This window comes from Mixophyes fleayi, chromosome 9 (genome assembly GCF_038048845.1).
Source record: "Mixophyes fleayi isolate aMixFle1 chromosome 9, aMixFle1.hap1, whole genome shotgun sequence".
Lineage (NCBI taxonomy): Eukaryota > Metazoa > Chordata > Amphibia > Anura > Limnodynastidae > Mixophyes > Mixophyes fleayi.
Window position 1 is genome coordinate 127,710,274 of NC_134410.1, and position 25,267 is coordinate 127,735,540.

The 25,267-nt window shown below is 40.1% G+C and overlaps 1 protein-coding gene across 5 annotated transcripts in view; it reads right to left on the bottom strand.

Annotated features, from left to right (window-relative positions):
• Positions 1 to 1,094: 1,094 nt before the first annotated feature.
• Positions 1,095 to 25,267, bottom strand: part of TTLL11 (tubulin tyrosine ligase like 11) — a 125,227-nt gene continuing 101,054 nt past the window's right edge. Inside the window, exons 7-10 of one of the 5 annotated variants that reach the window (XR_012678981.1) lie at positions 24,569 to 24,823; positions 13,900 to 14,006; positions 8,973 to 9,171; positions 5,622 to 7,265 (exon numbers count right to left, since the gene is read on the bottom strand). Coding sequence is in view for 4 of the 5 variants with exons in the window: in XM_075185681.1 (XP_075041782.1) it covers positions 4,480 to 4,772; positions 13,900 to 14,006; positions 24,569 to 24,823 (655 nt within the window). In the remaining variant the exon portion in view is untranslated. Of the gene's footprint in view, positions 4,773 to 5,621; positions 7,266 to 8,400; positions 9,172 to 13,899; positions 14,007 to 24,564; positions 24,824 to 25,267 lie in introns of those variants that run through there. The other 4 variants (XM_075185681.1, XM_075185683.1, XM_075185682.1 and 1 more) reach the window with 4 other exon arrangements.

Genomic DNA, 25,267 nt, shown 5'->3' on the forward strand with positions numbered 1-25,267 from the left:
ATATGTAGACTATACAGAATACTCGCTGTTTGTTCCGGAAATTAATTAGTTTTTTAGTGATCTATTTTTGATCTGCCTCTTACCTTTCTTTCTCACATTCTCTGTCTTATACCACTGATTCCATAGTCCTAATGACAGGAAGGGAACAAGTGTCACTGTGCTTTGTGGTACAACAAAAAAAGTTCACTTGGTAAATTTCTTTCCTTAACAGACAATGACTTAGATACTTTTACACGCTACTTTATATGCCAATGACAGGTTCATTGATAGGCTGGATACACAACTATGCAATTATCGTACAGATCACACAATAAACAACCATTTAGTCAGATACCACATTAGTGTGTACGGTCCCACAATCATGTTTTATTGTACTAAAGCACATCGTATAGTCGGATTTGGTTTTTAAAACTTCTTAAAAATCACAACCAGGAATGGAACGATGTCAGGTAAATGTGGCAGTGTGTACGCACTCAGGACCAGCAGTGTAGGCAGATATCTGTACAGTGTACAGAGCCAGGATCTTCTCAATAGATGGTTATAAGAGATGAAGATCACAGATATGAAGGTAAATCATTTAGGTTTGTACACATGCTGATCAGGACTTTCAGTCGTTGATGAAATTGTTACAGAGATGGCATCTGAAATGAGACTGCATAGGTGTGTAGCCAGCTTTACACTGGACCCCATGAAGTACGTGATTGAAAGCATATTGTAAGATGAATAATGAAACATGTAGGTTCTTCCATTATAACACTGTGGTCCTGAGTCATTAAGGAGAGCAAAGCATAAAAAAGGAGTAACTTTGCACCTGGGCAAAACCATGTTGCATTGGAGGGGGAGGTAAATTTAAAATGTGGGGACAGATTTATAGTTGGGGTAGAGCATGTCCTAGATTAACTTTAAATTTCATTGTACAAATAAAGCTGTCAAGTATTTGTGTGTTAGATGAAAAAACAGCCAGTGTTTAACTTATGTGCAAAATAATAAACTATTTTGCACCCCTTGTATTGTAACATGGTTTGTCCCGGAGAAGATTTACTCCTTTTTTTGGCTTACCTTCCTTAATGACTCAGGCCCTGTATGGCTAGTGAATTATAATGCAGATATTTATTTTCCAACTATGTAAAGTAACATATTAAATAAACCAGCAGTATTTCCACAGCACCCAACAGTCTCCAAAATATCCACCAATTCCCAGTATATTACAATCAGCTGTAGTAAAAAATTGTTACCATTGTACTCCTAGTGCCCAGTACACACCAGTGCCAGAAAAATATTGCGCCCACAGGTGCATAGTGTATGTTATATGGCAGCTGGTGAGCAGCCAATCACTCACCCAGGGAGTGAATGGGCAGATGTGATTTCCCTTATGATTGGGTGGAGTCACAGGCGGTCTGTATCTATACAGCCAATTGCTAAACAGCCAGCATGTTAACACTGCTTGTGATTGGCTGTGCTTTTCCCATTCATTTCTATGAGCAATGCATTTCAATGGACTTTCTGCTCCCAATGAAATGCATTGCCTATTCAAATGAAAAGGAAAACCAGTAATTTTGCTCAGCAGCGTAAAATTGATTTTGAAAAGATTAGAGGGTATGGGAACTAAATTAACAATGTATTATAACTTTTACTTCTGAAAATCAACCTAGGATTGATCTGTCACTAAATGTTTTTAAATGAAAAATAAATCATCGTTATTGTGAAAATGCATATTAGGAACACGGTCATCAAAATACTGTAATGAGGCCCCCTCTTGTCCACAAACAGATTGTAAAGAGGATGGAAGATGTTTGGTTTCAGCCCGGATATAACCTGGTTATTTAGGTGTGATAACCTTCATGCTTATCCTCCTTACCTGAGAGGTGAGTGTATGAGATATTACCTGCGTTTCAGCAATGTCTGAAGCTCTCGCAGTTTCTGAGGACCCTTGTCGTTCAATTGTGAGCTTAAATGTTTTAATCAAAACATGCGCTTGTGTGAACTGGATTTAGACCATAAGGATCTTCATTAATATGGGGATAATTCCTACACAATTTAACAAACATCCCTACTGGAGAACAAGACAAAATAACATATAAGGACAGGAACGCTGCGAGGTAAAACTCACTGTCACTCTTTGCACAAGTGTTTAATACTGTGAGAAGGGAAGTTATAAATAAATACATTAATCATATTATTGATACAATCACATATACATACATAAGTCAGCAACACGTAATGTAGAAAGTAACATGTTATTGCATTCATTTTAAAAAAGCTGTTTTGATTATAACAAAATGATTTGTAACATTCTTCAGGGACATACTGCATGGTTTTAAATTGTGGCAATTTGGAGATATTTTTTAAACAAGTTTATATTTATTATTAATAAAAAACAAATACATAAAATAACAAGTTAAAATATGCCCAAATGTCTGCTAAAAATGACCAATTTATAAGCAAACAGGAAATAATTTAGGCTGTAAACAGGCAGGATAGCTATTGTAGTTTAAAATCACACTTTTATACAACAGTATTACTAATTAAATATGTTGTTTGTCTGTCATAAGCTTCAAACTCAGGAGTATTTGTTAGTAAAAAAAAGACTTACCTGTAATCTCACAGGTAGTCACAAGTGGCCCTTGGTTCTGATACTGTGAGCCAATTGTTTCTGTATCTTCTGACTCCACCTATTTTCTGACCCCATCCACTTTTCGTTCTTGTGGGTGGAACTTATACCACACACAAAGATCGAATCCACAAAACAATGTGTCCCAATAGGCAAATTACACCTGAGAAGATGCCTGAGAATCCAGTGTTTTCTCTTTTATCGTCTGCATTTTATAATGTGACAACACAATGACAATTCCATAAATAATAAAACAGAAAGAAGTGCACAGCGCTTGTATAGGAGAACGCTATGTACACATAGATGTTCCCTGAGGCACAATGCCATATTTTTAAAGTGGTATTAAAGTCTCCATCATTATTAGAGTCAATTTACTACAAATAAATAAATATACAAAGATCTGAATCTCCAGTCTGAATTTATTAGCCTATGGAAGACGAGAAGAGCGGACTTTCCCATCATTAATTACAAATGTTCCCTTTGACCTCACTGCCTCTCTTTTCTAACGTGTCACTTCCTTTAACCTTCTTCACTGCTCCTCACAGTGACTTTACTGTTCTTCAAAGTGATTTTACAGCTTATCCAATCCTCCCACTACTCCTAACAGTGATCTTACTGTGCTCCCTAACGCTCTCTATTGCTCCTCAGTGATCTTACTGCTTCTCTAACCCTCTTCAAAGTGATTTTACTGCTCCTTTAACACTAAACACTAGTCCTCATACTGATTTTGGTGCTTCTCTTTACTATTCCTAATACTGCTTTTCTTATCCTCTTTTTACTGCTCCTCATAGTGATGTTAATGCTTCTCCAACTCACCTCACAGTGATTCTACAGCTTCTACAACAGTCATCATTGCTCCTCACAGTGATATTAATGCTTCCTAGATCTTCATCTGTCGCTCACAGCAGTTAATACTTCTACAGAGGTAGCCTTGTGACAATTATCTGACCTAACTATACTATGTTTTACAATGGAAGCATTTGGACCCAGTTACTGCTATCACGATGTCCCAGTGGTGCCAACTGACTCCAAGTCACCGTATTTCTGTCTTACAGGACACCTAAACCTCAAAACTGAAATTTTCGCTTATGAACCATAAAGGTAAAATACGCTGTTCAGCGTTACCCTGAAATTCCGCTGAAGCTGTTATAAAGTATTACATATGCCTCTCTATTACAGGCAGCAAAAGCTCCTCCCACTTTTTTTCAGACAGTGCCCTGATGGGACATGATACAGCTCAAAAACTGATTCTACAGTCATGCAAGTTACTGTGACATCACTGGCCACACCCCATATGTGAATCAACCAATCCACTCTGTGATTCTCTGCATACCCAGTTTTCTTAGCCGTCAGTCACTGTCTGCTTGTTTAGAAAGAGTAACGCCTGTCTTCTAACAAAGCAGTGGCAGAGAGCACAGTGGAAATATTAACACTCCAGCTCCGTAATATACCACCCTTCATATATATTAATGTCATGTTGTAGCTTTATTTCCCTTTAAGAGGGTTTATTCACTGACTTCAGCTGTAGCAGTGACAACAAGCTATGTAGTGAATTCCTTGGAATACGAACTGGAGAGATTTGTGTTTATTTTTGATGGATGCATCTCCGCATAATCAGAGTACTTATAAACCACAGGGAGAGCCCTATAGTAAAAAGATAGTAGGCTGTATTTTCCCTTTACATCCTGCCTGTGGCTTAGAAGTTTCGCTCTTCTTCATACACAGAAACTAATATAATGGAGCCTCTTAGTAAACAACTTGCGCTCATTTTAACCCCTTATGGAGCTGCTGTGATGTAAATATGCACATACATGTCCTATCAAGCTTTGCAGTAAGTTAATGTCAGACAGGTAGGTAAGTGGCCGTACTCATGAATGCTGCAGTTTGTAATCGGTGAGGTTGCAGGACGGGTTTGAGCACTGTAAGAGTGGCGTGTAGGATGTGACATACACGTCGGCCTTGCGGAAGTCGCGGAGCGCAGTTCTCCTCTCTACCAGTCCTCTGCTACACAGAAGTCTCTTCTCATCTGCAGAGTCCAAGTGGCTTTCACAGAAGTCAGCCAGGGTCTGTACTTGCTCATGAAGGGGGAAACCTTTGAATCGCCTTTGAGCCAGGTGAAAGAAAGCCTCGATGAACGCCTGAAGGCACATTCCTGGTACCCCTGTAAATATGAGAAGAGATGCTGAAAGCTCTCAGCTACACTTAGACCTATACACTAAGCTTAGCATGGTCTTGGCAGAGCTACCTATAGTAAAAACCAGACTTTGCAACACTTTGCTGCAGGAAATCTTGTCGTGCATATCACTAGTAACTCATATGTTTAAATGGTGTGGCTGGATCCACCTTCTCATAGGCCAGTGTTGACTAACTTGTGACACTTCAGGTGTTGTGAATCTACAAGTCCCAGCACACCCTTCCAGCAATAAGCTGCAATCAGCAGCAAAGCATGCTGGGACTTGTAGTTTCACAACACTGGAAGTGTCACAGGTTAGACAACACTGTAATAGGCAAACTGAGGGGGGGGGGGGTTGCCTGGTGCATGGAAACCCCCCGTCCCAGCCAGGGGCGCCGTATGCTTGAGATGGCTGGACCTTGCCCTCGGGACCAGTCACTTTGCAGCTTGTGTGCAGATCGTTTCTGTCTGCACTGTTCACAGACCTCTCTCCCATGTTGTGTGTCCCCGCCCCTCTCTTCCCTGCTGTGTCCCTGCCCATCTCCCCCCAGGTGTGTCCCTGCCCCTCTCTCCAATGCTGTGTTCCCGCCCCTCTCTCCCCTGCTGTGTGTCCCCGTCCCTCTCTCCCCTGCTGTGTGTTCAGCCCCTTTCTCCCATGCTTTGTGTCCTCGCCCCTCTCCCCCCAGGTGTGTCCCCGCCCCTCTCTCCAATGCTGTGTGTTCCCGCCCCTCTCTCCCCTGCTGTGTGTTCAGCCCCTTTCTCCCATGCTTTGTATCCCCGCCCCCTCTCTCCCCAGCTGTGTGTCGCCGCCCCTCTCTCCCCAGCTGTGTGTCGCCGCCCCTCTCTCCCTTTTAAATCAATAAGTCTCAGCATTTGTGAGAAATAATTCACAGGTCTTAATTGTAATGCTCAAGATTTTAATGTGCAGAAGAAAACTGATAACAGACCATTTACTACAATGTTAGTCAAGGTTATTAATGTTCTGGAGTCCTTAGCGAGAGCGATATATACAGTACTGATCATGTAACCTGCATCAAGGTGGCGTATTATACGGGTTGAGCAGTCCTGACTGTAACATCGCGGGAAAGTTCTGACCTTGTGGTAAAACTGCACCGAGCGGCCCTCCTAACAGATGGCTAATTCTTAAAAATATGTCAAAGATCAAGATCTCAAGGGGAAAATCAATTATATTATGTTATGCATTAGACATTAATTACAAATGTAAATGAGTAAAACCTCATTTTACAACCCCTCACAGAACAACAGAATGGTAGTAGCACCTTCAAGAGATGACCTGATATTCTTATTTCTGCTTACTTATTATAATTAACACTTGTGAGTCAATTAAGGAATCACTTAACCTCCATCCCACGGGATCTCTTTGTTTCTGTTCAAAAGTGGACTCTAAGCTGCCATCAAGCAAGATAACCTGAAAATACTGCAAAACTATTTATGTTAAAAAACAATGTTGTACTTAATACATTTAATAGCAAAAATGCTTACTTTGTTAGAGGGTGTGATGACAAACTTCAGCTTGGCATGCGTGACATGTGAGTGTAAAAGGGTTAATCAAAACAAAACCACCTGCTCTGTCTAAAAATTATATATCACACTCATTATTAATCAACTAGCTCTGCTACCATTAAGATTTAGTTCAAGAGCTGACACTCTTTAAGAAGTCTTCAGTTACTCATTGCCTTATCCCAAAACACAAAAATGACTTATTTTAATCAGATAAACTGCAAACCAAACACTTATCTACCTTAAATGAAGCGTTGTAAGAATCAAGCCTATTTGGCACATGAGTTTGTTTAGAACACAAAGACAGAACCTTATTAAATGGAGTTTAACATGCCAAAACAAAGTCACAATGCCTAATAAATAAAACTGACATACAGAAATATACAGAAAACAAGAATAGAAGATGATTTTAGGAAATTATTTTGTATGGAGGAAACATTTAATAGCAAATGAGGGGGTCCATATTAATTTATACTGTCTTGTGGCAATATTAATTAATACAAAGGGACACTATCATTGTACTATTTTACTACTACTGGGGTCAATATTAATTATTAGTAATGAGGGCTCACTATTCATTTTTGAGCATACGAGAACTTGCGCTGTGAGTGTGGAGGCCTGATTGTTATTTTCGCCTAAACGTAGAAGTTTTTGGCCTACACCGCATGTGGGTTAAGTTTTCAGCCTCCAAACCGCTGCTTAGCAATTCTTCCCCTAGAATCTGTTCGGCAAGTTTAAACAGGAGCCTTATTACAAAATGCTGATTTCTTTTTTCCTCTCTGCCTCAAAACAAAATATCATCTGTCCTAAAATCAATGAACAGATCTGTACGTGTTTCAATCTGTAGTAATAAAAAAATCTTACTCTGCAATCAAATCCTGAAACATTTCCAGGCCGGCTCCAGGGATCAGAAAACAGAAGGGGAATATGTCATTTTAACAGTTCAGCATTATTAACTGGCTGAAATAAAACATAAGAGCCAACGATGATCAGTTATTTTGAATTATGTCTCTCTCAAGCACCAAACAGGTTATTCAACAGTCTTTGTAGATCATCCATCTGACATATTCAGCATCTATATTGCACAAATGACAACGTAATATCATTAACTCTGCCTACTACACGAAGAAAACCAGCATTATAGATCTGGGGTAACCCAGAAGCCAGCGGGGTATCAAATTTTCACTTCAACAAGTAACTTTCTTCATCAGGCAAAGAAGTACCCTTGTTTTATATAACAATAACTTTCTCCCTTCCTGAAACATTAGAGTACACTTGTTTTATGTAACAACAAGTCTCTCCCTTCCTGAAACATGTGCGTAACCTTGTTTTATGTAACAAGTCTCTCCCTTCCTGAAACATGTGCGTAACCTTGTTTTATGTAACAAGAACACTTATACAAATTGTATTTTTTTTTTTTTTTTTAAACGTACATTTTTAATTTAATGTTCCGTATATAGAAATTATCTAATTCCGTGTAAAAGGGAAAACAATATAATAATTGCATATATAAGAGGAATGATACAATAGTATTGATGATTTGCAGTAAGGAGACTAAAATGCAGTGAGCTGGGCTGGAAAATAGTAATAAAACATTTTCCGAAGCAATAAAACGATACTGTAGGGTGGTACACTTAATGTTTTCTGCAAATGCCCAGTAAGACCGAACACTTTCTTCTCTTCATTCTACAATAATGTTTACACTAAACATCTTGCACAGACCATTCATTGTCTGTTACACTGAGGAGCGAGTGCCAATTATAAACATTTGTAATATCTCTGCTGCCTGTGTGTAATCAAGGCTGAAATACTTGTGTGCACGGATGTGCATGGATTTCCATTTATTTTACATAATAAAACACTTGTGTGCGTGCCGCTATATGAAATAAAGGTCACATTTATATAGCTGTTTTTAAAATATTTTTTATTTTCCAGTTTTTCTGGGAAATGTAATTATTGTAAAACTAATTGTTTTTTCTACTTTAGGTGCACGCATTATGCATCTGGCTGCGTTCTGTACACCTGCCAATGAACGGAACAGAATGCCTCTTAATTATAACTATTAAAGGCGACTGATTGACGTGACTCCATGTATGTTTAATATCTTTCTGGCTTTTACGTGTGTGACTCTGGTCTGGTTAGTGCTCAGTTACAATTATGTATTATATTATTTTAATTAGGATTTATTGAAAATATATCTATGCAGTGTACTTAACAGATATTTCTAATTGGTTGTAAAGTTTCGAATGCCGGGAGCAAGTCCTTTCTACGGAGCGGAGGAAAGGAAAGTTTCCACTCTGTGTTGGGCACTCAAATATGTAAAACAAAATCTGTTTTCGCTGAACATGGCATTTAAGTTATTGGAAATATAATTTATTTTATCAAATGCACAACACCACTTCTCTTGTTCAGTAAAGAGAATGTAATTCTCAGTATCAGGACTTGTTAACACAACTGCACAATACCACTTCTTGTGTTTGATAAGGGGAGTGTAATTCTAACTATCCAGATCCAAAGAAATAAAAACATCCAAGACTAGAATGGTCAAAGAAAATATTTCCTTAATATATAAGACGATTGTAGCTGAATGGGTCAGTAATGTGTATATGACACTGTGAATACGCTACCCGTTTAAAATGCTTTAATAAATGTCTGAGATTCCCTCACCTGTGCAAATGAATAAAAATCCACAGCGAGATGTCTCCTTAGGACGCTGCTCAAACTGGTGGCATTTAGGATTCATTTAAATGTTAATGACCAGATTTAAATGAAATGTTCTACGTCTGACCACTTACTGGAAAAGTCAGAAGACATTTATCTCATATATTTTATTTCAATGGTTTTGCTTAATACTTAGCAGAATGCCCTGTAAAAAAGAGATAAAACGGGTTATAGCCTATTCCTGTATAGGGGAAGTCCTATGCCACCATCTGGCTACTAATATTCAGCGATGCCCACTGGTGTAGGACGTATATTTCTCTCACTTCCGTGAGTGCCCACTTAGTTGATGATTGATCATACATGAGCAGAGCTGAGTGCCTGAATGCCACAACGATCGTCAGCCAGTAAGCGGGCTATCTCTTTATACCGCGTTATCGGAAAGGGTGACAGATACACATGGTTGTAGTGGCGGTATAAAGAGGGAGCACTGCGCACTACAGGTGTACAGCTCTCATAAATAAAACGTTAGTGATGGTGGGAGGTAGGACAATGGCTGTGTCCTACCTCCCATATCTCACAAATATAAAACAGTTACACACTTGGGAAGTCAGTGGGGAAATACATGGTAAAGCCGAGGAGTCATCACATCAAGGACGGGTTTGTTTATAAGATCTCCTGGAATCCAGGAATTACACTGACTATCACTGCTGTTCCTCCCCTGGTAATTTCCGCTGCTTCCACAGTGACCACAGCTGCCGCCTACCATGGGGAACAAGTCTCCTAGCTCAGTGTCAATCAGTGAGCATAATACTAAAGAAGAACATAGGATACACAAAGCTAATCTGAGCTGGCGGATAACCAAAGCCTTCCCCAGAACCAGCAGGAGAAGGAGGTTCTGTAAAGATAAATGGTGAAGGATTGTTTTAAGCTTTTGTCCATATTTCATGTCTCCAACGTCTCCCCTCATTCCAACCGTACCCCACAGAAATGCCAGTCGCCAACTTCACCCACCGCCAGCTACAAAAAGTTATTCTGCTACCTTATATCTCAACTGTTGCCCGCATCTCTTAGATTTGGGCAGAGCCATCTTTACCTTTATTTATTATTGTAATGATGCCCTCAATGTACAGCGCTTCGTAGTACATCAGCGCTTTACAAATAAAGGATAATGATAGACCTATGATGACAGAGACTGGCACACACTGACACCCTCATCACCACCTCCTCTTTAAGGGCACCAGTGAAGACAAGCAGTTGAAGACGGCCAACTCTTGTTATGACCGTGGCATTAATAAGGCTTCAGTATGCCGAAGACTTCCTGATTCTTACAGTACGTTGCATCCTCACACTCGGGCTCTGGCATGACCATGAACGGACCGCGGGGGAAGCACTTCACCTAAACCCTCACATCAGGAAAACATAACACATTTATAGTGTATAGTTGGTGCTTTCTTATGACTAATTACACAAATATTATTTACAAAAATGTCAGTGCCAGTATGTAGTACTGGAATATAATGATAGTAATAGTATAACTTTTCAAATGATAACATTATAATAAATGTTGCGCTGATGTCACAATCTCCACAGTCAGTAAACCCTAGGTATAAACAGCATAATACGTCCACAAACCTAATAACTAATTGTTTCATTCTCCTTTTCTTTGATGCACAAAGCAATAAAACTATGACAAGAAAAGTATCTGTCAGTTCTACAGCCGCATCTCGAGATTTGGCCCTTTACTTTCACGCTACTGGAACGGCATTATCTGGTAATCTGTTTAGTCAATGTTTACATACAAAATGTTATTTCAAACCCGCTGTTCTCAAGTGTCTGCTGAAGTTTGTTAATGTCCCGTGGATGGGACAAATGAAGCAGCGTAATAGTGGTGTAATCAGCCAGCGTCAGATTGCCGCGCTCGTCTGCCAAACCGCAGAGAACGAGAGGAACATTACGTTCTAGTAGAGGGATTGTGAGTTTTATTCAAAGGAATCTATTCCACGTAGCATGAATACATAGATCGGAGAGACAATTCACCTCCTATTTAATGGATGAAGGGCTTCATTTAGCTTAATCCATGTGTAACAAAACACAGTTACAGTATGCAAATTCAATGTACATGCTACAGTGCTATTGGCTAATGATTATTACCCCATGGGGCATTTTAGCCTAAGCCTACACATTTACAAATACATTATAGTGAGATATGACTCATTATACCCATATACAGCAATGGGATCTATTATCTGGGATAATTATGATTTAATGTTTTCTGGACAAGGGTTTCTTCTGTAATTATAAAAAAATATACTAAGTTCCATTTAAAGGTTCCACTGTCATGGGGCAAAACATTTACAGACACGTTGGTGCTTCATACTGAGTGAGAGGACAGAACTATTTTTACAACATTATGAACGGCTATGAAGATGACATAGACAAAACCATTTCCGTGACCAGATGTATAAGAATAAAATGTAAGCTGCAATTAATAGTTACAAAACAACATTATCCCCCTGTCCCCTTAAAGCGGGACCCTCTGATCCCAGATGCTTTAGGAACTAAAGTCAAAGTGCCATTTCTACTCATATGGTGGACCAACATAGGAAAACTCACAGCCCCCTTCAATCTTATCCTTTTTAAATTATACATGTAGCCCCCCCTTCCTATGTCACTGTTCTCCCTCTACACCTTACTCCCCATTTACTAACGGATGGCACCTCTCTTTGACTTATGTATGTTTTTTCCTCTTCTTTTTATGATAACTCCTGTGCTATTGGTGATGGGGAAACATTTGCGGTCATCCGAGCTTTGCCTCGTATGTTTGTATTACTCTGGAAAATAAAGAATTGAAAATAAAAAACAATACCCTTTACTTCGGTGCTGATGTCCTCCGAGATACCTCCACAAAGTACAAACCATCAGTGCAGACCCTGCCCTCCACTGTGTCATTTCTCTGATTTCATTAGCTTTATAAGCCCAGGGAAATAGTAATAGCGCTGGGTCTTTTAAGACCTAATTACAGCGGTGAAGTGACGGAGGGGGAAGAAAGTTCTGCACTTTATAAAAATCAACTGAGGGCAAAATATACAAGTATGTATTTTTTAAATGGAAATAATTAGCAATATAAATAATATTTCATTTTATTTCTAAATATAGATGACAACAAAGTCATAGTAATGAGACAAATAATAAGATATATTTAGAAATGACTCACTACTACATAAAATAGTCTGGTGATACTATATTCCAACAACTGATGGCTGATAAATGCTGTTTAAGTGAGATCCACGTTTCAGCAGCTGTGCTCTATCCATCTGCAATCCAGGATCCCTTCCAAGATAACTTGCTAACTGATTTGAAAGCCTCATTCGTGCCGGTGAATAGATATTACATTACCCGGTATAGGAATTAAATGTCTGCAGAGCCAAGGACTGTAACTCTGGTGGGTAGGTCTGCCCAGAGTTAACAAAGGATTGTGGTTTCACCAAACATAATGCCCGTGGAGCTGCCAAGTCTTCTGCAAAGGACGCTTGTCACATCAACTCTTTTTAGGATGCCAAGCAATAATTGTAAAACCCAATAAGGAGAATATGCAAATTCTGCCATATGACAGTAAGGCCGCTCAGTACGTATTATATGGTGTGATGACTAGAGAAAAGAAACTGCAGCTTCTCTTTATCAGAGAAGGTATTTGGACAAATTTGTTTGCTTAACTTATTAAAAGCTAATTATCACTCCAATCAATAATGAAGTTATTTAGAAGCATGCTCTAGGCTGTGCTAAAGTAAGGAATATTCAGATCAAGCATCAGTAATTTAATCTGCAATTGTCTCTCTTTCCTTCCCTCCTGCATAGTACATGCCAATGTGTCGCGAACAGTCCACGAAGACATTCCCCAGTCATGTCCTGCCTGAAATCTTCGCTTATTTTTTTCTCATAATTCTTTGCGAAGATTTCAGTACCATATTAAGCAGAAGTGCAGTGACGTCTGGCGGTGCATTGTGGAGAATTGAATCTAGTCCTCTGTGATAAAGATATCGTACTAGATGGAGAGACACACTTTTATTTTTGCCATAGATTCTTTACTGTGGTTTAGTTTTATTTTACTTGTTATGTACGTTATTATTTCTACATTTAGGATGTTTAACAGTTTTGCTTCTCTTATATTTGTGATATACCGTTTAGATCAGTGATGGGCAACATGCCCCCCCCACTCCTCAGCCCAAGTCTTCACCTGCGACCTCCAGCCCCTTCCTGTTTTGGGGTCAGACTTCTTTGTGATAGTGTGTAACACCTGTAAGTCTTAAACTACAATACCTGCTGATGTGTTATTACAGATAGGTGTCTCTTTCTTTGGTTAAATGTATTGTTTGAACTTACCACTGAGATTAAGGGTAGTGTGCGACCCTTTTGAACGTGAAAGGGCCGACTATGCGGCCCTTGAATTGGATCAGGTTGCCTCTTAATGGTTTAGAGTGAGAGAGACAAACTATATTGAGCTATTGTGTGACCCAAGTTTATTATGTGTGGAAGAGACACTAAGAAAGTATATTATCCTGTTTATAATAAGCTATTATTATTCTATTGTTATTTTCTCAAAAAATAGTTGCTAGCGTTGTATTTACCTGCATAATTTTATAACATTCCAATTCCTTTGCTTTCCAACACTATTATAGTAATAAACAATAATAATACGTTATACATATGCGCAGATTATATATGGACACCGCGCCCTGTGTACATCACTAACGCTTACTGCAGGCGCTGCAATATTCCGGCTTCTGCATTTACTACGACAATTAAACTGCAATGAGAACATCCTCATTTTGGATTTAATGAATTCTTGTGTCACTGGGGGGAAGTGAGGAGGAGATAACTTACTGCTATGGAATTGAAATGGAAATATACAGAGTAGCCGGGAGAACAGAATTACCTGATTCTCTTTGGTCTAGGCTCACGCTGCTCCAACGCCTCGTTATGTCAATGTAGAGAATATCTCCGGATGCCATTGAAAAATTGCCGCCGCTCAGTTTGCAGCTCCTGTAAAAGAGAGAAAGAAACGGCGACGTCTTTACAGGAATTAATACACTGACGGTGGCCAGATCTCTCATTGATCTCGGTGAGCGTTCTCAGCTGGCTGCCGGGTACTTGTTCATATGTTACAGAGGTGGTGGGGGGGGGGAGAGTTTCTTTATGTGAATTCTTGTGACCTTCAAAATGAAGATGTTTTTAAATTACACTCCTTTCATGAAAGGGTTTTGTGTAATTGACATTAAATCCCTATTCAATATGAGAAAGAAAAGTTGTTGAAACAAGGCCAATCTGAAGACCGAGAAGCTCGCTGTGATAATCAGCGGAATTCTATTGAAAATACACTTAGAAAAGTTCAGTTAAAAATCTTTCAATAGTTTTCTTTCTCCGGCCAACGCTATTTTCATGTGTGCAGTTTTTAAATCATTGAAATTAAGGCTGCAAATACGTAATTATCATAGACTACAATTACTTTGTATGTTCACAGTAATCATGGTAACCTAATGGGTGTTCAGTCGTTTGTAGTGGAATGGTTTCACTAATTTATTAATTTATGTCAGAAAACATGTAAAGTCTGATCCATTAAGGTACGAAAAATGATGTAATTTACATTTTTAAAAAAAACAACAAAAAAAACCACACGCAGATCAGGGATATGCACATCTGTATTCAACTACTAGCGCATCTGAAGTGGTCTCTTGTTGAATACACATCTAGGTCCGCTCTGCTCTAACACACAATAAACTGCAGGATAGGTCCAATACAAAAATAAGCATTCAATGATCATCACATGTTAATAATAAAGTCATTAATGACAAAATACAACATGGTGGCTCAATGGTTAGCACTCACAGCGCTGGGGTCATGAGTTCGATTCCTGGCCATGGCCTTATCTGTGTGGAGTTTGTATGTTCTCCCAATGTTTGCGTGGATTTCCTCCGGGTGCTCAGGTTTCCTCCCACATTCCAAAAACATACTGGTAGGTTAATTGGCTGCTATCAAATTGACCCTAGTCTCTCTCTCGGTCTGTCTGTGTGTGTGTTAGGGGATTTAGACTGTAAGCTCCAGGGGGGCAGGGGCTGATGTGAGGGAGTTCTCTGTACAGTTCTGCAGAATTAGTGGCGCTATATAATAGCTGATGATGATGAAACATTAAAAAAAAATGTTGCTGCTGATTGCCAACATATGTTCTAGCTGCATACACAACCGTCATCAATAGTAAACGGCACTTACACCAGACCTATAGCTGTTGCTAGGGACTCAACAGAATAACAGGTATCTGAGAGGTGCCTAAAGCATACGTGCCAACTGTCCCTGAATGTCAGGGAGACTCCCTGAACTAGGGGTGATCTCCCTCACTCCCTGAAGAGTCTGGCATTCTCCCTGATGCTGAGCCAGTACAAGACGTGGTTGGCTTCACCATCTGTCGCATGATGACACAGTTCACAAACTGTGTCCTATGTCCATGTATTGATGCCTATGGAGGTGGCCATTTTCATGGAGACCAAGATTTAATCAAAGACTGACAGGTAAGACAACATGACTTCAGTAATGGAGACAGAAATGTAATTGGCCAAAATTGTGACAATCGTTTAGGGGGTGGGGCCAAAACGATGCGATTCATCAAGCCCCGCCCCCACACACCTCCCTTGGGATCTCCCTAAGGTCAACAAGGAAAAGTTGGCAAGTATGGCCTAAAGTCTGAATCAGGCGCTGCTGTGTGTGCTGGAGCTTGGAACGCCCTTATTGCAGCTTGACTACTTGCATACACCCAGTGTAGGGGTGTGGCTAATGCTTTACAAGTGCTAGACCACACTGACACCCCGCAGTATACAGATCAATACTGGTGATACAAAGGGCTTTGGTCCCTATGATCTGGCCCTGGATAGGAAGAGTATAGTGACTGCACAGACAAAAGATCTATCTATTAGTCTGCACGATCCCACCCCTTCCTAGACCGCACAGTAGCACTGACATTTGCTAAAGCTGCGAGATAACCACCCAAAGGTTTCACAGAGCCTATCACTGCCCAAATAATCATATTATACACAATCAATATATACGTGTATACAAATAAATATATTCCCAATACTTTTACAAAACTTTCTTAGAAGCAATCTTTAAAAACTTGACGTCACCAATACAGGATAAGTCTGTATCGCACAGATCATGTTTTCTATAAGCCAGAGATAAAAGAAGTGTGAGATTTGTTGGAGATAGTTCTGCTGTTACTTATTGCAGGTCAAACAGTTTGATTACTTAGCTGTCATTACTGACGATCGATGTACCCAACACTGTAAATGTAAAAGGATGGATCAATGTGGTAAATGCATTGCAGGTCTGTATGTAAAGCAGAGTAAATAGTTTAATGGGTTAAATGGATGGAAATATAAAATCATGCTTTTTGCTAATTATAAAGCTACATGTCATTAACTTACCTGCATTTGGAATAACTTACCTAAATACTGGAAAATTGATATTTATCTCCTACCCTCTAACTATAAATATGGTACATGAAACCATTGGAAAAAAGAGGATTTATATACTTACGTTAAATCCGTTTCTCTGATTCCGTCTGGGGGACACTGCTTACCATGGGTTGTGGAGGGGAGCACGGGAGTTGGCACCTAGCTAGTTAATCTTTAGCACTGCTGACAGACCCCTCCCCTCTACAATCCCCCCGCCTCTTCCTCCTCAGTTAATTCAAAAAGCCCCAAGGAGATAGGTCAATCAACCAAGAGCATACAGAAGAAAAGCAGAAGGGAGGGATCGCAGTGTCCCCCAGACGGAATCAGAGAAACGGATTTAACGTAAGTACATAAATCCTCTTTTCTCTTTCATCCAGTCTGGGGGACACTGCTTACCATGGGGACGTTCTAAAGCAGCCCCCTAAGGGTGGGACCGCTCTGAAAGCCCCGCTCATAGAGCACTACGAGCGAAATTTGCATCCGCGCATGCGAATACATTAAATTGATAGAATTTGGTAAATGTGTGGACAGAAGACCAGAGTTCAAGAGTTGAGGTCTCCACAGCGGTTAGCACCCCGATGCCCCCTCCTATGTATGAGGGGGGATCTTGGTATGGCGCCCTTCTCCTAGCTCCTCCGCTGATCCAAGATGGCCGCCGGCATGTGTAATCTCCGATAACCGGCGCTCTATGCCTGCAGTGGCAGCGCCGGTTATCAGGGAGGCTCCAGGAGTGACAGCGGTCCGGTGAGACCGCTTGTCACTCACTATTCAGGCACCCCATTCTTCTCTCCCTGTCAGTGAGAGCCTCTGGCTCTCATCTGACAAGGTAGTGCCTGCGCTGCTATGCTGGGAGTGTGTTCTCTATAATAGAACACACTCCCATGTCTGCCACCTGGATAAAAGAGAAAATAAAATGAAATAAAATAAATTAAAGTAAAAAATAAAAGCAGGAGCTAAAACACTGCCCAACTCCATGGGCACCTAAAAGAAAACGGAGGAGGAAGAGGCGGGGGGATTGTAGAGGGGAGGGGTCTGTCAGCAGTGCTAAAGATTAACTAGCTAGGTGCCAACACCCGTGCTCCCCTCCACAACCCATGGTAAGCAGTGTCCCCCAGACTGGATGAAAGAGAAAAGTATTTTAACAAAGGAAATGAAATAGATGTATGACTTAACAACACAGAAGTCCAGGTGGGAACTAAATTGAAGATTTCTACAGACTTTTAGACTGGTTAATATGTTATTGTTCTGTTCTATTATATTAACATTCAAAGGTGGTAAAGGTTTGTGTGATAATATACTCATGTAACAAGATTCTGATTCAAATCAACAACCCAGTTTATCAGCTCAGTATTCATTATTATTATATGAAGCTTGCTAACCTGCATACTTTATATTCTGTATATTCTACACTTGTTCTGTACATTTATTCCTAATATATATGTATATTTGTCATGGGTGTATAGTGAAATGATTTCGTTCATATTGTTCAGAGTTAACTGGGGAACTTTTTAAAGGAATATATAAACATTAAAGGCCATACTCTCTGAGGAAGTTGGCGTGACCAACGAAACGCGTTGGGTTCTGGACAATAATTCTCTGCAGCTAATTCGGATGCACATTAGTTGTTACCGGCATTGCAGTAGAGAAAATTATAGATTTTGGGGTTTACAATTCTACTAACCCTTCCATCAGAGCAATTATAGGATGCTGTATAGGGGAAATTACTGCTTACCAGAGAACTTTTTGGGAACCAAATGCACTTTGATAATCACTATAATACTGGCACTATAAATGACCGAAATATAGGCACTATTGATGTAGGTAGTAAACATGTTATTGGAACACAATTATAGTTTTTGTAACTCTTGACAGACCACAAATAGAACAAGATGAGATCATGATGAGTCAAAATAGTGTGGTAAAGCAACAGCAGGTTTATGTGTAGGGATCAATGATCCCTTTTTTTATTGTTGTCTACTTGTTTAAAAAGTGGAGAACACAAGTGGAGTGAAATAGACGGGGGAGAAATAACGAATTGTTGTAACTATAGGAAGACTTTCCTCCCTGATGCTGTTATAATTCCACGGGTTAGTAAAATTCTATTCTGCCAACCTCGGTGGTTACAGAGGCACAGAGTTTAACGACCCACCCTCCAGGTGCGACGAGCTGGTATCAGACAGAAAGAAGGGACCGGTCAACATAGCCGGGACTGGTACACTGACGGTCTGCAGAGCGCCAGACTGGATAACAAGGAGCGTCAAAACAAGCCAAGTCAACAATAATCAAATGTATCAGTACCAAATGACAGGCAAAAGAGAGGTCAGGAACAGCCCGGGTCAGTAATCAAAGGAACAGCCAATATAAGGGCAGCAACGCAGGAGTACAGGTAGGAGCCTAATACTCAGGCACAAAGTTGTGCAGAGCAGGTTAATATAGCAGAGCACCAGGAGATATGCCGGACACTGTAGGTGACAGCCGTCTCCGGGTTTGGCATCTCCCTTTTACAGGTCACTTAGCTAGAAGGGTTGTAAAGCAGAATGGGCAAATTTCTGCAAAAGTGTCTTTTCTATTAGGCGATTCTTGGGGTGTTTTGCTTTCAGTAACTGTTAGAAGTTACATAGATGAGTGATGTCACACAGACAGACAGGGCCTGATTACTAAATACCTACAAAACACAAATTAGCAGAAAAGAACCTTTTAGCCTTTGACAAAAGATATTGTCTATGAAGTTACACTGTGATACTGAAATTATTCCACCCTAAGCTTTCACTTTGTCTAACATATTCAGAACAGAGACAGAGGCCTGGGCGAGGTAACGTCTTAGGAAACATTACACTAAAATCCGAGTCTGCAGCAGGGAGATTGGGACATTTTTGTTACAACGCATTTCACCATCTTTATTTTGTGGGACATTTTTTAGTGGGGATAGATGAGAATAAGGTCCCTCACTGGCCTGGTGAGCCTCAAAGACAACAGAGAATATTTTATATAGAAATCAAGGATCGAAACTATTCCTCCTGCAAAGTATTCCCCAAGCTCAGTGTGCTAATCCCAATAACTTCTATATAAAGTTTACACTTTCTTTACCTGGTTTGAAGACTTATAAATGAAATACAATTATCCTGAAATATAAAAAACACCACAACAGCAAAAAATCCCTCTCTCTGCTTTCTGAAGAGCTGGCTTGTCTTAACTTAATCAATTTGAAAACATACTCAAGGAAAGATTACTGGATGGGAAGAGGTTCATCGGTCTGAGCAGCTGATATTGACTTTCTGGAAACCAGGAGTATTAACTTTGAAATTACTCGGATTTATGGATTCTCAGAAATGATCAACACTGAAAAACCCACAGGTCAGAAAATAATAAAGCCTAGCACTGGTTTTCTTCTATTATCGGTAATGAAAAGATGGCAATAAGACAGAACATTCACAGACCTCCAGAATTATCATCATCATCTTGTAGTTGTAAGACCACAAAACTCTGCAGCACCAGAAACCCAGTATATCAAACATTTATAACACAAGTCATGAATAAACATAGCACAAAATAGATAAGAGGTAGACAAAGGAGGTGCAGATATGAGATAAGGTAGAGAGGGCCATGCTCGTTAGATCTTGCAGTGTAGAGGAAGAGGGCGATGCTGAGATTTGAGAATTGGATCCAGTAAGAGTGGAGATATGACTGTAGCTGGTAGAACAACCAAACACAATAGTATCAGGTTGGGGGGTAGTATGTCCAAAGTGGGGGTGAGTAGATTAAATAGTATTCTGGAGGTAATGGGGAGGCAATGTAGGTATTTTCAGAGTGGTTCAATGGATGTGGGGCGGCAAGAGAGGAAACCCAGCCTCCCCATGGCATTTTGAACGGATTGTGGTGGTTGTAGAAAGGTGAGGAAAATTCCAGAGAGCAGGAGGTTCAAGTAGTCAATATGGGAAATATTGTGATAATGGATAAGGGGGAGTATCCTGGCAAAATTCCGGAGGTGAGATGACAGTACAAGGGTCAGGACGTGTGTGATCAAGCTGAGGGCTGACACTAAGGCAGCGGGCATGAGTAACTGGGAACATTGTGATGCTTTTAATGATGATTGAGATTAGAGGGGGCTACTGACACTGGAAGGATGGAAGATAATGAGCTTTAGGTATGGCTGGGAGATGGTGGAGAGGCAACGGGATACATGGGATAAAAGAGAAAGAGAGGCCAGGGGAGGAGAGGTAGATCTGGATGCTGTTTGTGTACAGTTGGTAGTAGACGCCAAAGCAGTGTATGAGTCACCAAGAGAAGATGTACAAAGGGAGAACTGCAGGAGACAGAGAGAAGTAGTGGACAGGAGGATGTGCCAAGAGTGACAGAGAAAGGAGTATTTAGAGAGGTAGGAGATGTACCAGGAGAGAAGGCTGCCCAGGAAAGAGGGAAGTTTGACTGGATTGAAAACGACAGTGAGGTCAAGAATGATTAGCCATGAGTACATCGTTGGTCGGCGGGTAGTCTTGGTGGGGTGTAGATGGCGGAAACCCAATGTCCCCACATGTCTAAGGACAGGACTTGAGGCAAATATATATCTTATTTACTAGAACACATTTCTCTACATTACAACAGAAGGGTAATTACAAGGAGAAGGGACATTGCTGAAAATATTTTTTTTGCCTCTTGTATTTTTGCAACGGAAACATGTTTTATTTGGCCCCTCCCCTTCATAAATCTTTCCTTCTATTCCTCGACGTTCTGCGCTAAGCACCTATGATCTCTGCATATCCTTAGTTCATTATTATAAGTGGCAATAGCAAAGTTATTTGCCAAGGTCGTCAGCCGAGGTGTCCTTAAAGACAGCAACTTACATGGCAGCAAGTGACAGCCTGATGTGATGGTTTGTGAGGCCTTGAAAGATTAAACGCTGCTTTGTGTTCTGTGTGACGTGCTGACTGCCCAGGAAAACAGCTGCCATGGTGTGGCGGGAGAGTTACCTAACAGTTGCAGGGGAGTTTCATACATCATTATGATGATGCCACTCTTGCCAACTGTATTGGGCGTAACGGGGAGGATGGTTGTTGTCCTAAATTAAAGTACAGCGAGTATTTCCTCCATGTATGATACTAGTGTGCCAAGACAAGGGAGCACTCCTGGATTGGGGTGCTATTAAAACTATAAAGCTTATTGGGGTGCATATATAAGTTTAAAAAAATCATATAAACTGGTAAAGGAGATAGATCTGAAAAGTATAAGGGTGATCAGTATAAGGGTGATCTGGCCCCTAAACGCATTATTACCAAACCATTAATAAGCTAACTCAAACATTACAGTAATATAACAAGTCTCTTAAGGGTTAATGTACCCTTCACGTACACTAACGGGTGGGGGGGGGGGGATTCTACGGAGGTGAAGGAAGCAGAAAGTGGATGCTAACTGTCAGACCAACCAGAGAAAGGTCCGATTGTGTAGCCTACGGGAAGGCCCGGTCACATGGCAATCCATAGAATGCATCTTGTGATCTTAGGACTGAGGTACAAGGATTAAAAGAGAGTTCCTGCTAATTTGACCCTTCTCCCAGGGGGCTGCCTCTGCTGGTGTGAATTAATGTTAACCATCTTTAAATAACTGCAGAGGGGGTGAGCGAGAGGACCAATCACAAGCCACAATCTCTAGTGGGCTCCTGTTTGGGGGAGGGGCCACCTTACAAAAAATATATATATTTTTTCTAGGGGGTATCGCAGCTTTAAGCCTTTTCATATTACTTAATTTGAATTTTCTTTCATTAAAATACCCAAAAAACGTATAAAACAACAGCAAAGTTACCAGGGAAAAAAAAAGTCTTTGAACAAACACAATAAAATTTGACTTTTACAGGAAAACATAAGGGGAAATTGGGCAATTGCTTTCCCATTTATTTTTCTGATAAGGATAAAAAAAAATGCGTCTGAGAATAGAATTTACATAAATTTATCTGCAAAACCTTGTTGACAAGTCCAAGAAACACAAACAGAGAGGAGAGTAAACAGAGGTGGATTATGTGGCTATTTTCTATCTATAATTGGATACAAGTAAATATGTGACAGCCGTAATTAGGAAAACTAAATCTCTCGGGAGTTATCAGGACACAACCGTATTTATTGATATAAACAACTGGGTACCTTTATATTAAATAATAAATTGTGTCCCTGGCGGCTTCGTTATATTTACATGAATAAATATAAATGAATAGAGTGATACAAATTAACTCCAGAAACATTTTCACTCTGAAAGCAGTTTCCTAGAAAAAACATTGGAAACAATGTATTTTATGCCCTGAAATATTGTAAAATGGAACTAAAGAAAACTCCTCAATTAAATAAGTGTCATTAAATGTCATTTACATCTGAAATCGAATAATTATCGGTTGGATTTCTGAGCTGCGTTATAAATATGGCAGGAAATGTTCTTGTGTATTTGTTACATGGAGTCTGGAGAAATGTAAACCTTCACGTTATGTACAGTGGAACTAACTATCTCATTGTTACTAGTGTATATTACAGATGAATGTTTTATACAGAATAAAGACAGATAAATAATGAATACATGTTTCCAGATTCGTAAATTCTACAGGAAATATCATTCCGAGGACACGGAGCACTGTGTGATCTCTATACTTCATGCGTACCCAATCCATAGGACTTCATCTCCACCCTCTATAACATTCATGAGGAATGACCTCATGAACTTAAGTGAGGAGCAGACTTTGGAGAACCTCTGTAAATGACCCTCCATCCATCAACATTGTTATTCACATCCCGAAACTCAGTTCATGAGATTCTGGGAACCCTGGCGCACTGATTTTGGAGTTATTTGGCCTTTACAGAGTTGACGACCTGACGATATCTCTATGGTGCCGATGACACATTGAACTACAAGGGTTGGGTTTACTATATCTTGGTTTCTTCCTGAGCAGCAGAGGTAGTTGTTTGTCTGACATATGTGGGGTGTCAAAGCAGCACTTTGGGTTTTCAAAGTGGGCAACATTCCTCTGTGACTATTTGTGCCCTTCCTTGAGCACCCATACCGTCATCTGTCCTCTCCTCCCGTTTCCTCTCAGTATCTTCAGTATCTTTTCTGCCGGTACAATATTACCTTTACAGTACAAGTTCAAAGTCTATGGAAGATCTCCACCTTGTATAGCTTCTGACTCCTATCTCATTAGATATCATAGTACGTGATTGTTATGTTTCCTTTTCTTATTGTATGTCATTGATGTGTACTGAGAATCACATGCAGTATATAGACCAAGAGAAGAGATACTGCGCAACTGTCCACATACAGAGTAAGAACAGATACTGAGAATCACATCTAGTTTACAGTATAATAGTAGTGGTACTATGCAGCGGTAGAGATGCATTTTCAGCCACACTGATCTTAAAATTTGGATATAATCATTATAAGGTAATGCACCTGATTTGGGGGCCACACACATGGAAGAAATTGAGCCAATTGCTTGATGTTTCCTGTGTGACCAAATGTATCTTTTCCTCTGTCTCATCGCCAACATACGGAAGAGAGTAATGACGCACAGTATGGTACCCCCCCAGGGGATTGAGGGCAGAACTATGTACCTATGTATTACAGGATTGTTGCAGCTAAAGAGAGCACAAAGTTTATAAGATCATATGTAATATACAATATGGCGCATGTCGCCCACATGCAGCCAGTTCTCAGAGATGATCCAGGGTTTTATTACTCATCAATAACCTTATATGACATAGAACTAAACACGAACAATGAAAGGATTGTATGAACGCTACAGACAGGAGACATCTGGTCATTCATGAAAGGAATAAATGGCTATTTTATACTAACTTGTAACACTCCTGCTATATCACTGCTGAATGGTTCTATGAAGAACATTCTATATCTATACATTGCTGCTAATAAGACAGACTACTAACTCATCAGTGATGGCCTTTCACAAAAATATGACATCGTTCACCAAAACACCTTTCGGAGATCTAAGAAAAAGTGACACAGTCTAGTTCAAATTCTTCTATACAATGTTTAAAATGCAAAATACTCAACAATATATAAATTTTGTGAAGAGAAATGACCATGAGGTCACCTATTCCTCCACTCACCAACCTTATAAAGGTCCGGAATCCTGTCGGACCCATCTTCATGGTACCTTTCATCCCGAGGAATCGGATAAACAGGGCAGCAATCCGCTCTACCACCCGCAGGTAGCTAAACTGCTTGGAGTACTTTGGAAAGACTTGTTTGAGACAAAGAGATGGCAAATTGTTTTCCGGGCTAAGATTTCCCTCCGACTCAGCCGGTTCGGTGGCTCCTGTTTGGGGATCTGTTTTTCTGTTCAGTCCGCTGTCCGAAGAGTGAGGCCTGGGGACAGAGAGAAAGTTCTTTAGAAAAAACAGGGATATTTAACATCTGAGCAGTCCCTCCCGTAATGCATATAATGTAAGTCAGAGAGATGATCTGCCATACGTTAGCAGGGTGGTAACACTAAGCAACATCGCGCCATTTTCCATGATCATGGACCATTGTGAAAACTAAAAACATTATTACATGTTATCCCTATAACCATTTATTAGCCTCAGTTACATTTCGGTAGAATAAAATCATATTGTTGTTATTATTAAAAATATTAACTATGGTTATAAATGGTACGACTGCTTCTTTTGTACAATTTGTACTGCTTCGTTCTCAGTACAAGGAAGATGCACCAATCTTGCGCCCCAGTAAAGTCCTTTTTAATGGAAAGTGCAAGTTGTTTACTAAACAAACCGCAGTGTCAACATTATTCCGCACAATTCCAATTTCCTT